Source organism: Pollicipes pollicipes, unplaced genomic scaffold (assembly GCF_011947565.3).
Source record: "Pollicipes pollicipes isolate AB1234 unplaced genomic scaffold, Ppol_2.1 Scaffold_4881;HRSCAF=5763_pilon_pilon_pilon, whole genome shotgun sequence".
Taxonomy (NCBI): domain Eukaryota; kingdom Metazoa; phylum Arthropoda; class Thecostraca; order Pollicipedomorpha; family Pollicipedidae; genus Pollicipes; species Pollicipes pollicipes.
The window spans coordinates 52,338,053-52,350,794 of record NW_023596576.1 but is presented as its reverse complement, the minus strand read 5'-3'; the positions used below and the strand labels follow the sequence as shown (position 1 = coordinate 52,350,794).

The window sequence follows — 12,742 nt, the reverse complement described above, 5'->3', positions numbered from 1 at the left end:
CTGGACCTAGCAAAATATATCGGGTATAAAATTATTATCAAATCGGCTCATCTCTGTGGTCATGGGTACAAAAACAGCGTAGTCTCGTATGCATTTCTGACCGAGGGAATATATGGACACCTTTTCTAGGTAATATCAAAATTGACAACATAGACTGCCTTTTGCCAAAACACAGCAGGTTAAACCCGCGGGGGGAAGGGGAATTCCCCGGGCACTCGGCTCACCCTCCAACATTTAAAGAATTGACACCCCTAATTCGCAAATCCTCTCCAAGGAACACAGATGGAGGGTGGATCATGTAACATGAAAACCGAAATCAGGCAAGTGTGCAGCACCGGCAGCTCATAGCCGTACAGCATCACCATGAACTGCACCCCTCATAATTTTCTCTCGTTACCACAAACATTTATTCCCACTCCGCCGTATTTCACCTCTCATGCCATGGACAGATAGCTGCTCTTAGCAACAAGCTGTCAGAGGGAGCTTTGAAAAAAGCTATGTCGGCCAATTAGCGACCTAAAATGCCGCCCAATAGTACACCCACAATGACATCGTGTGCACATGGTCGCACTCGCTGCGCACGACTAAAGGTACTTTCAAATTAGGCAACAATATTTTGCAAATCCCAAAAAAAGTTCGTCCGGGTGGCTCAGTTGATTAGAGCGCCTGCCTCCTGATCCACCTTTCGTGGCACGGTGGGTTCAAGTCGCTTTAGGGCTCTCGCTATTTGCCCTTGCCAGGTATGGCCTGCGGCCGGTGGCAGCGGTCGCTCTAAAGGTCAGTTGACGTCAGAGGGCAGGAGGGACCGTGCCGAGCATTGCGGCATGTCAAGCTTTCGCCACTAAATTCTGCCCTCGCCTGGAATTGCGCGATCGGATTGTGGGGGCCAGGGCTCACACAAGCACTGCTTAGCGTGAGCACTGATCCCAGAACCCATTTACTGATCTTCATTCACTGATCACTGATCCCATCCTTTCAAAAGGTTCGGATCAAATTCATTATAAAAATTGCCGCTGGGGCCAACCTCCAAGCATTTATAATTTGTATTGGGGCTTCACGTCTCACTGACTTAATATAGGGTTTACGCCAGGCCTACTCCGAAACGGATACCTTTAACGGGTCATCATGTGGGATGCGGTGGCGCCGTGGCAGGAGTTCAGACGCAAGACGCAAAGGTCCAGAGTTGGTCGTACTCTGCCACTGCCGCCCCCACCCTCCAGCGTTGAGTAAGATACTATCATGGAGTCAAATGAATAAAAAGCAGCCCGATCAGCGTGCTTTACTGAAAGCAAGTACCGCTATACCAGCGTTATGGAATGCACTGTCGCACACATCCCGTGCCATTCCGTGCCAAGTGTTTTCTCGGGCCTCCGCATCCTTGCCATCGGGCTACCGGCAGACCGGAAAAAGTTCGCAATACGCAGTCGAGGAGAAAGTTGGGAAAAGTCTTAGAAGCCCACGACATTATGACAGTGTGATGACTACATTACCGGCCGACAGTTCTCTCACGAGTACACGTGGTTGCACCTGCTGCGCACAATTAAAAGTATCTTAAATTGAACACCGTAACTCTGTGAATCACTTCTGGGCCAGCCTGCGAGCAGTAAAAGGAACGTGTCACATTTGGAGATATTGAAGCAAGCATCAGATATGATAAAATAAGCTCACTTATAACTATTGGTATGCCTTTAAGTGGAAAAGACTACTCTAGACAACGCAGTTTCTCTATTTAGTGAATGTGCTCCTCAATACGTCATTGTTTGCGTCATCGTACGTTGCACAACATCAAATGTATTCCTTTGGATCAAATGGACTCCCTGAACAGACAAGTACTCGTCGCTGGTATCACCACACCAGTACTAGCAACCGGACACAGTTGCACGCTTGGCGAAACTTAGTTTGAATAAAAAATGCTGTGTCCGCAGATTAGCGGGCACAGCATTTATTCATAAATTCCTGTCCGACAGTGCTCCTAGGATGCCATCCTGGGAAACGATTTGTTCCCGCCGTTCACGACTAAAAATAATCTGAATTGGGTATCGTAGCTGTGCAAAGTATTTTATGTCTGCGCACTGCCATAGGATGTGTTAAGCAAAACAGGTCATATCGACTGACGAGAGATTTACATCGCACGCCGATAGTGCCCCCACAATGACAGCGTGTGCATAAGGTTATATCTACCGCTCAAAAACTAAAATCATTTAAAATGGGACGCAAAAGCCTCTGCAAATCACTACTCCGTCGAGCCCTCAAGCAATGAGTAATACGCCGTCAGCGGCTGAGCCGAATAAAATCGAAACCAAAATCCGACGGGTGTGTTGTGCTGGTAGCTGAAAGCACTGCACCAGCGCTACGAAATGCACACGGTCGCAATCTTCGCGTTTGACACCGGTGCGAAGAAGATGCTCTGGCCCTGAACGATTCCATGACCTCACTTTCATCTCCAGACCCAATATCCGAATCGAGAAGCCACTCCCACCTGGTCTGTTTAGCCTTGGACGAGCTCCGACTAGTGAGTGATCAGGGCATTGGTGTTACGTGCGTAGACAATGGCAGAGTAGATGGGATGCCACGAGTAGCTCTGTCATGAAGCTGAAGCGCCTAACATGTGAGTAGTGGGCATCACGCCGTGAGAACATGTGGGAGGGGCCTCTCTTCATAGTTTCAGGCTGGGCCACACACGCACAACCCACTCGTTTCTCCTGGCTGGCCAGCGTGCCCCGGCGTGTGTCAGGAGCGGTGAACGGCTCACAATCGAGCACGATCGGTCTCTTGCCGTCAATACGGTACAGTGAAAGGGGCATGCTTCCCGGCGGCGACTTTTGTGTAGCTGGTTGGGGAACTCCATGTTAAGATGTGGAACGACCCTTCACATTTTTCTAGCCAGCATTGACTTCGGCGTGATTTACATGACATTCAGGCCAGGTATCATTGTCCACATAACTCCACACATATGGAGCTGTATTCGGGCACAGAGGCGTTCAATTTTTACACGCGAGCCACTTCACTCTCCATAAAAACACCTCGTTTACTGACTACCGAAACAAATCACTGGTGCTGCCAGCCCGCGCGCAATGAGTGATGCGCTGCCACGGTGTCAACCCACTAGAATGAGAAGCTTTCGGCCGTCAGCGATGTTACGGTGCCAGCTACAAGCGTAATAGAAGCACTTTAAAATGCGCCCGGCCTTTCCTTCCGCCCGTTCGTGATGTCACTGTTTTTTCAGAGGCTGCCGTTCGTTTGCCACCATGCTCACGGCCGGCACAATGCATTCGATAACGCTCTGTCAGCGTGCCGTATAAACAAAATAGGTGCCACAGATAGACTGCTTGTTCGGACTGTCGTTTTCATCTGGTGTGTTAGCATGCACACAACGTTTCGGCCACCTAACTCTACGGCTGTCGTCAGAGGTCAGGGAGTCAACAGAAGGACCGGATGTTTGGCTTTCAGCCAAGTACGTGTCACCGTGACACGTACCTTAGCTTGCAGCCAGAGTTCTGTCTGAATAGCTATTCCCGGATTTCTCAGATTCCAAGCAGGGTGTTCCGATTGTAAGTCTGGTGTCCAACCAACTGCGCTAACCGGGATGAATAGTTCCGGACCGTGCACCCAGACCAGTCTAGACAGGACAGGCAGAACAGGAGGGAAGCCATCCACGGTTAGTTGGTAAAACACTGGGCTGACAATCAGAAGGCCCTGGCTCGAATCAAATCAGTCCCAGAAAGAGAATTCGAGCATCATCTCGTCCTTCTAAGGGCTCCATAACACATGATGACGGCTGGAGATTTCTTTGGCCGAAACCTTTGTACACACTGATGCTCTAAACGAGGACGGTATCCCGAACAATTATTCCGCCCGGTTCACTAATATCCCGTCTTGATGCTACACAGAATTAAAAGATGTATCCGTGGTACACAGTGGTGTCTTATGGTGTCAACCAATAAACATAGCACAATGTTATCATATACACAAGGCTGTACCTGTAGCCCACGGAAATAATTTTATCAACTGCCGTAAATTTGCACACTCCTACACTGACCGGCGCACCAACATTGCATAATGCACTGTCAGGAAGTCAACCCAGTGAGTTGTATTCTGGCGGCTGACAACACCGTTACAACGCCAGCTGACAGCCATAGAGCAGTGCTATGAATCGCACACGATTGCACTATCGAGGCGTAATTTAAAGCATCTTTCAAAGGCTGTCGCACGGTTACCACCAAGTTCACGGCCGACCGGGCACGTTCAGTGATAAGCGCCTCAAAACTACATTGGTGTAACAATAACATGAAACAAAATAGGTGTCCTTGGCCAACGAGGTATGTTGCCAGGCGATAGGCCTCCCAGTGTTATGATGTACACACGGTCATACCCATCGCGCACAATGGCAGCAAAACTTAACACGCGCACGGGTGGCCGGTTGGATGCTCTTCGCTCGGATGGGTGTCAATTTGGCCCCCTGAGATCTCGAGAACTATGAAAGCTAGAGACACCAAACTTATAGGATGTGTTGACCCATACGTAAACTCACTTAGGTCAAGGTTTCAGCTTCCTAGGTGGTGACATTTGGGTTCAAATGAGGTCAAACAAGGTCAAATTTCAGATTGGTTTCCAAAGTGCCCACAGCACCTAGATAACCGTTGCTAAGCAAAAGGGCAAAACCTCTAAGAAGACCATGGGAGATGCATAGTGCAATTCCTGCTATCAATAAATTGGAAATTAGCACCAGAAACTACCCCAACAGCAAACCCTACAGTAATAAAACAGGACGGTTTTGACCTTGGTCTGACCTTCATACCTGACCTCAGGGCAATGTGATTTGCCCATTCAACTGTTGTGCTGCCTAAGAAAGCATCTCAGAGATGTATGACCTTGTCTTACACTCCGTTTTTGCATCAGATTGAACGATTCCCTAGAAATTGGCTTCGCTGAAACCGTGGCCTGACTTTGACCTGCCGAAGGTCAGCGACCTTACAAGGTACGCTTAACTTGTTCATGCCAAACAATCCTCTATTCCATTGTCTACAGCCACGCAAAATTTGGCGCGGGTACGCCATGCCGTTCGGAAACCGTTGCGGAAAAGCCTTCGGGGGAGGTAGTGGTCAATTTGACCGCCCCCCCCCCCCTCACCCGAGCGCAGGTTAAAATTCACACCGTAGCACGGCCCTTTTTCAAAGACTGTCGTATGTTTTCTATGACGCTTGCGACTGGCCGACCACATTCAGTAATGCGCTGAGAAGAGGCCATATGAACAAAATAGATGAGGTCAACAGACAACGAAGTTGCAATTCCAGCCAACGAATATACACACGGGCGCAGCTGCTGCGGACGACAAGAAGTAATTTTGATTGACCGCAAAACTTTGCAAACCCTTGCTTCCACCGGTCCCTCATGTAGTGGTGTGCTGTCAAGGAGTCGGGCCACTACGATAAAACCTTCGTCCAACAGCGATATTACGGTGCCCGCTGATAACGCTACGGAAGTGCAATAGAATGAACACCGTGGCACTCTCTGCGCGGGATTGTGAGCATTTTTTCAAAGGTTTCCGTATGCTGAGCTGTGCACTCCCGGCCCGCAGGCCCATGTACTGTCATCGGGTCATCTGAATGAAATAGGTGCCATCCGCCAGAAATGACCGGTGACAGCCCATGGCAATTCACAAAGTACTAGAGTATGAAATGCGTTCACCCCGTCTTGCCCTGGTCTTGCGTGACAGCGCGTTAGCTCCACAGGAGGCTACATATGTATATGGTCACACATGCAACGCACGAACGAAATAATATTATTGACTGCTGTAAAGTTGCAAATCCACTCGCAATACACAACACAATACTCACATAACCCATAGATGGTACCGTTTGCAACCAGAAAGTGTTTTAAAGCTCAAAACCTACTCAGCCGCGGCTCCCCGGGTCGGCTGCCGCCGAACGCCCAGGGCGGTGCTACGCTAGCGACCGGACGCCACCACGTTCATCGGTTTGTCATGATTCATTCCTGATCCATGCCATCCATCATTTGTCAGGACGAAAATGCGACGGCAGCGATGGCGCCATCAGAAGCGCGGTGCCGCATTATCTTGGCCGTTTCGCTGCGTCCGCCGCTCGCTAATAAAGACAAACAGCATGCATGGGAAATAAGACCACCGCCAAGGCCTAATGTGGCGTGGCCCAGCACTGTCAGTCGGGCCGCCCGAACAAGCGGTATCGGGGCGATCCACCGCCGCCGGTCGGGCCGCCCGATCAGGCGGTATCGGGGCGATCCACAGCCGCCGGTCGCGCCGCCCGATCCACCGGTGTCGGGGCGATCCAACGCCGCCGGTCGTGCCGCCCGATCCACCGGTGTCGGGGCGAACTGCTGCCATCGGTCGGGCCGCCCTGACCCCCACCCCATGATTTGAAGGAGTGGACGTGGTGATAAGCTTTGTGTTATTTCTGGCTCTGCAGCTCAAAACTAAATGTTTTAATATTTTGAGCGCCTGCAGGGACGCAGCCAAGAAAGCGGAACGGAGGACTGAGCGTCTTTCTTGGGCTGGGATTTGTTGCTGTTCGCCATCGAGGGTTCCCGACGGAAAATTAGGCATAGTAGTGCGTTCTCACCTAATTCAGAGTCCCCCTCTTAGGAAATCCTGGCTGTGCCCCTCGCGCCCCATGATATCGCTGTCGGGGTTTCATGAGTGCAGACTTCCCACTTGGCAGTAAAACAATGATGGATTGAGTGAGACAATACATCAACTGTCTTATGACCGAACGACGATAGTATTCGTGGTACGGCGCAGTGTTTCCAAACATCACGACGTTGCGCTTCTAAAAGAGGGAAGGTATTATTTGCGGTGTGTGCTTTCTTTGACCGGAGCTCGTGATGGGATATTGCAACCAGATTCTACTGATGGCACCTATATCGATATTGGTACTGAGAGAGCGAGAGCGAGAGCGAGAGCGAGAGCGAGAGCGAGAGCGAGAGCGAGAGCGAGAGCGAGAGCGAGAGCGAGAGCGAGAGCGAGAGCGAGAGCGAGAGCGAGAGCGAGAGCGAGAGCGAGAGCGAGAGCGAGAGAGAGAGAGAGAGAGAGAGAGAGAGGAGAGAGAGAGAGAGAGAGAGAGAGAGAGAGAGAGAGAGAGACTTTATCAAGAAAAAACATAGTTTCGGGTATCAACTCATATAACACGTTTGAATAACATCGTCGACAAAATTTCACGAGTATCGTACAGATAAACAAATTGAGAAGTAATAAACTGCTTAATTGATAAAATGACAGTGTTAATGCTACTTGTTATATGCGGAATATTTGAAGTATGTGCACGCGCGTCACAACAAAACTTTTCTAATGTGCTTGTACTCCGGGTATTTTTAACGGATATCGTCACTCGTTGCTTTGGAAGCGGATCTTTATGCATGGGAGACACCAGCATCCACGCCAAAAAGACGAGCGTCCACGAGCGATTTACACCCTGGCAGTGCCCACACCACACAGTTTGCATCCTAGCCGCATCCACGGCACACGGTTTGCACCCACGCTAGCACGCCAAATAACGAGCTCTGGGGTCAGATTGGCATGTGAAAAGGACGGGGTCAGCAGACGACTCCGTGCCGCATACCATCGAGTCAGGGCCAGCTTTCCATGTGGCCTCTACGCGCCAGCACTGGTGCCTCCGGTGACCACGCTCCCCGCGCGCTCATACAGCAACCTCATGCCCGAGTTGAGGCAGCACTGGCGCCTCCGGTGACCACGCTCCCCGCGCGCTCATACAGCAACCTCATGCCCGAGCTGAGGCAGCACTGGCGCCTCCGGTGGCCACGCTCCCCACGCGCTTATACAGCAGCCTCATGCCCGAGCTGGGGCAGCACTGGCGCCTCCGGTGGCCACGCTCCCCGCGCGCTCATACAGCAACCTCATGCCCGAGCTGAGGCAGCACTGGCGCCTCCGGTGGCCACGCTCCTCGCCCACTCGCACAGCAGCCTTAAGGCCGAGCTGAGGCGGCTGCCCGTCAGCCAGCAGCTCGAACCATTTAATGAGACTAAATCAAATCTCGCTGGCTGATGCACGTCTGGCAATCCAGGGTCTGTCACCACAAGGTAACCTTTGCAATACTTTGTCAAACTTGTCAGTCTCGAGACTGGCAAGAGCGTATATTAAACATCTGCGAAATTAATCATCGCTGCGAATGCTCAGGTTTTTAACGCAAGACACACTTGGAGCATGTTTTGTATTAATATCTTATTTACGCTCAGATAAGGGATGTGATGTAATTTTTCTTTCAACCAGTCAGTCGTTCTGCATTCATCGTTTTTATTTATCAATTAAATAACGGTAAGGGAGCATCGAGATGGACTAGTGCGATGGTCTCAAAATTAGTCGATCATGATTCCTGAAAGTCCGTGCTTGCTACGCACTGCAGCTTTATGTACCGACACGACCAAAATGAATAACGTTTTACATGCTAAAGAAGAACAAAAAAAACAAAACAAACAAACAGCGGACGACTAAGTGGACGGTTCACAATTTCCAAAATCTAAATAAACATGTCCTTTGCCAAGGACGGCCTTGAATGGCGCACGTACGGCGTGCGTTCTGACTTCTCGGTTATATCGCGGAGAGAAAAGAGAAGGTGCCAGCTAATCAGCTCCCGCGGCGAAGTAAGTTTCCAGCTCCTCGGACGAAGTCACGTCAAACTGAAGCGACGCCCAAACCTGGAGACGGACACAGCCACGTGGTCAGCCTCTTAATCAGTCGATTAACCGAGTGCATGAACATGCCAACCATCAAGGCGCAAAATGGAAGAAGTTACGCAACTCGCTTAAGTACGCACGAAACGGATCTGCAAAAATAGATAATATCTTCAAATCACTTCAATTTTTTTTAGCTTTCTGAGAACCAGCACCATACGAAGTTTTGTTGTCGGTGGACATTTAGTTACACATGCAATGTCTGCTAGTTGAAAGAAAAACGCAAAGTACATGCTGTAAGATAGCAACCAAGCTGTGCGCGATATAAATCTAAGGCAGGTCGGCGCTTCTCTTCTAATTTTCAGAGCGTATTGGGGCTCCGTGACTAGATTTATAATCTCCAAGTGACCAAATTTAACCGACCAAAGGCGTCAAAGTCCTCTTGGCAGCAAGTTCGCGCGCGCGCGTGTGTGTGTGTGTGTGTGTGTGTGTGTGTGTGTGTGTGTGTGTGTGTGTGTGTGTGTGTGTGTGTGTGTGTGTGTGCGCGCGCGCTAGCAGACCCACACGCATGCACACGCAGGCGCGGGTGCACACACGCACACACACGCACGTACGCTTGCCCAGCTGTATCCTTGTCATACCGTGATGCAAACATTTACAATACAATTGCAAATAACGGCAGCCAGCCATCGTCGTGGGCGCTACATGTGAACCATGACCTGATGGGAAGAGTGTGGCAAGGTTTGGTCACTGGTCCCGACATGCTCGTCCCGTGTCGGGGTTCACTCCCCGTGTCGCGGAGCTCCCGTCAGCTGACCTTACTGTCCGACTGGTCGGGGAATGGGGTGGAAGAGGCGCGCTCGGTCAGCTGGGAGTCGGTGGCGCGCACCGACGGCCGGCTCTGCCCTTCTCCCGCCTCGGTCAGCTGGGAGTCGGTGGAGCGCACCGACGGCCGGCTCTGCCCTTCTCCCGCCTCGGTCAGCTGGGAGTCGGTGGCGCGCACCGACGGCCGGCTCTGCCCTTCTCCCGCCTCGGTCAGCTGGGAGTCGGTGGCGCGCACCGACGGCCGGCTCTGCTCTCCTCCCGCCTCGACCATCTGGAAGTCGGTGGCGCCGACCGACTGCCCGCTGCGTTTTCCTTCCGGCTTGTACAGCACGCCACCGTTCGTGATGCCAACAGTCTTCACCGGCCGCTCGTTGTTGGTTTCCACCATCTCCAGGTAATCCAGCACGGCTGATCCCTCCACCAGCTGGCTGGTGGGGCGCGCACGCGCTCCGTCAGAGCACGGGTGGCGGTGAGCGGCGTCACAGTCATCAAAACAGCGCTGGACAGCCGGCGTCGGACAGGCGCAGTCGGTGACGGCATGCTATCGAGGGACAGGGTCTGGTTTGCGTTATCACAGTCGACGACGGACAGCTGCGCGCATTGTTTTACGTAGAGTCTTCCTTCCCTAACGCATCGTCAGAGTGGGCATTCCCATCACGGAGCGGTTCAAAAAGTCATCGGCGACACCAACACTGGTCCGCCATCGCGGCGACCCCGCTCACCCGAAGGCGCAGCTCATGTACTGCATGTAGGTCATGGGCTGGAAGGCCACCATGAACTGCGACGCGTTGTGGTTGCGCTCGTCCTGCACCATGGCGAGTCTGCCACGCCTATCGTGCGGCACGGCGTAACACTCGTCGGCGAACCGTCGGCCAAAGACGCTCTCGCCGTGCGCGCCACACCCGTCCACGATGTCTGCCGGGCGGGGTCAGACGGGGGCGCTCGCCACAGGCGTCGGACACGACCGCTTCAGGCGCAGCGAGGGAAGGGGGCAGGCACACAGCACAGGTAGACTCGCGCCTGACGCACACCACCGCCAGCCGCAGTCCCCCTGACCCTCTGACACCCACCACGGGCTACAGTCCCTCTGACACTCAATACAGGCTGCAGTCCTTCTGACACCCACTACCGGCCACAGTCCCCCTGATATCCAACACCGACCACAGCCCCCCTGGCACCCATTGCCGGCCACAGTCTGACAATCACTATCGGCCATGATCTCTCTGGCATACATTACCGGCCTCAGTCCCCCTGGCTCCCATTACCAACCGCAGTCGCTCTGACACCCACCGCCCGCCTGGAGCCAGCCGCCGCGGACGATCCTGTGGACGGGCGTGCCGGCGTACCAAAGCACGGTGCCGGCGACGCTCAAGCCCAGCTGGCCGCCACACAGCTGCCGGAAGTTCTCGCACGTCCTCGGCAGCAGCTCGTCGTACAGCTCAAACACGAGCCGCCCCAGCATCTGGCCGTCGTGTGAGAAGTCCAGGTACACCATGCTGTGCTGCAACACATACACTCATGGAGGGCAAGGCATGCTACGATGTGTTTCAGCACGTGGCGGCAGGAGCATAGAACACTTTTCCATGCGCTGGGGCTTCGCACTTCACTAACAGGATGACAACTCATGTCTCGCGTGGGAATGTCTCGCTAGCTAGTTGCCATTTACGATGACTGACGATAGTGCAAGTTTACCGCCGCGCTGAAGTCAACCCATTTATGTCCAGCAGCCACATTTAGCACTGTATGCTCCACGTCTTTTGGATGTGACTATTTCCATTGAAAACACCATCTCGTATGGATGGTTGTTGCCGAGCCGCCAGCTGGTACCACACCTGCCTCGTGACGAGCATTTCCTGGTAGATATTGCCTCTCTGCTCCAGGTCGTCCAGATCGAAGGTGACATTGAACGTCTCCGTGATCCAGTCCAGCGCCTGCTCAGGGCCGCCGACATACTGTGTGTCGCAGAACAGCACGGCCAAGGTGTCCAGACACCAGAGCTCACCGCCCTGCAGCATCTGGCAAAAGGAAGGCATGGTGAGGCTACACAACTTGCACCACATGCTGAGTGGGAGGCATGATAAGCGGGCACAGCCCGCTGCAGAATCAGCTGTCTGCTTATTTGTCGAAGCATGTAACCGCAATAGTCGCCACAGCACTGAAGTGACCTCGCCAACCGTGGTGAAAATCGTGGCCAGCGCAGGATTACTGAGGTAAGAATCGAACCGCAGCCTTTCGATCCGGGCCAAGCGCTTTTCCTTCATCCCTCAGGCCGGTTGCCCTCCCTGCACATCGGATAAGACACGGCGGGACGTGTTCAGTCCCTGACCGACACGGACTCATTGGCGCCAGGGGGCAAGGAAGTGGGCCTGCGGGCCACTCTACCGCAGAGCTGAGCTGTGCGTAATCGCTGGTGGGTCCGGGCAACATGCGCATGCTCGCACTCATGAGGGTCCTTTGTGCGACTCGACCTATGCTGAAGGTGAAGTGACCACCCGACGGGGCACTAAGCAGCCAAGTGATTTTGCGATATCACCCAGGATCTCCCAGGAAACTGGAAAGAGTGCTGGAGAGATACTCCGGAACTTGGTGTGGTACTCACATTTTGTTCCGATTTTTAGCCTACTTCTGTTGTTCCTCGCATTCAACACAGAGGGCGGGGGGGGGGGGGGGGAGGGCACCAGTAGTGACCACAGTACCGCCCACACGATCACACACCACCAGCACCTGACCTTCCTGAGGTTGTCCACGAAGGTGGTCCACTCGGCCTCGTGCTGAGGGAAGATCTCAGGCGCCCGCAGGAAGAAGGCGGGCCGCTGCTGGTACAGCAGCTGCACACAGTTGACCAGCTGCTGCAGGTCCTCCGAGTTCGCATCGCCGTACACCTGCAGGTGAACGGGCACGAAGCTCTGCGGCGGCGGCCCGCTGGCTGGCTCCGACTCAACGCTCTCCGCCTCAGCCTCCTCGAACATGGCGGCGACTCGACCGACCTCGGCACCACGGCCAGACGGTGCGGTGCAACGCCCCCAGAGATCTGTGTCACCACGGCCGGCGGTGGTAGGTCTCTCGAACGTGGATGGCGCCGGCTCTCGTAGATTGAAATTTGGGGCTCACAAACCAGAGCGATGAAAAAGGTGTATAATTACGTGAAAAAATACGAGTTGACAGGCAAGCAATAGATTACACTGCGGTGCAAATAAGCGGAGGTATTCCGTCCACAGCCGGGGGAAATGATAAAGCCTTCTTCGACAAAGATGCA

At 53.2% G+C, this 12,742-nt stretch overlaps 1 protein-coding gene across 1 annotated transcript; it reads right to left on the bottom strand.

Annotated features, from left to right (window-relative positions):
• Window positions 1-9,631: 9,631 nt before the first annotated feature.
• On the bottom strand, window positions 9,632-12,736 carry LOC119100582 (putative inactive peptidyl-prolyl cis-trans isomerase-like 6; the record flags this gene model as incomplete). The annotated part of the gene is made up of 5 exons (XM_037223663.1): window positions 12,216-12,736; window positions 11,319-11,501; window positions 10,777-10,987; window positions 10,209-10,401; window positions 9,632-9,914 (listed from the first exon to the last, which is right to left on the bottom strand). Coding segments are annotated over exons 1-5 (1,110 nt in total), but the record flags the coding sequence as incomplete, so codon positions are not given.
• Between the last annotated feature and the right edge of the window lie 6 nt (window positions 12,737-12,742).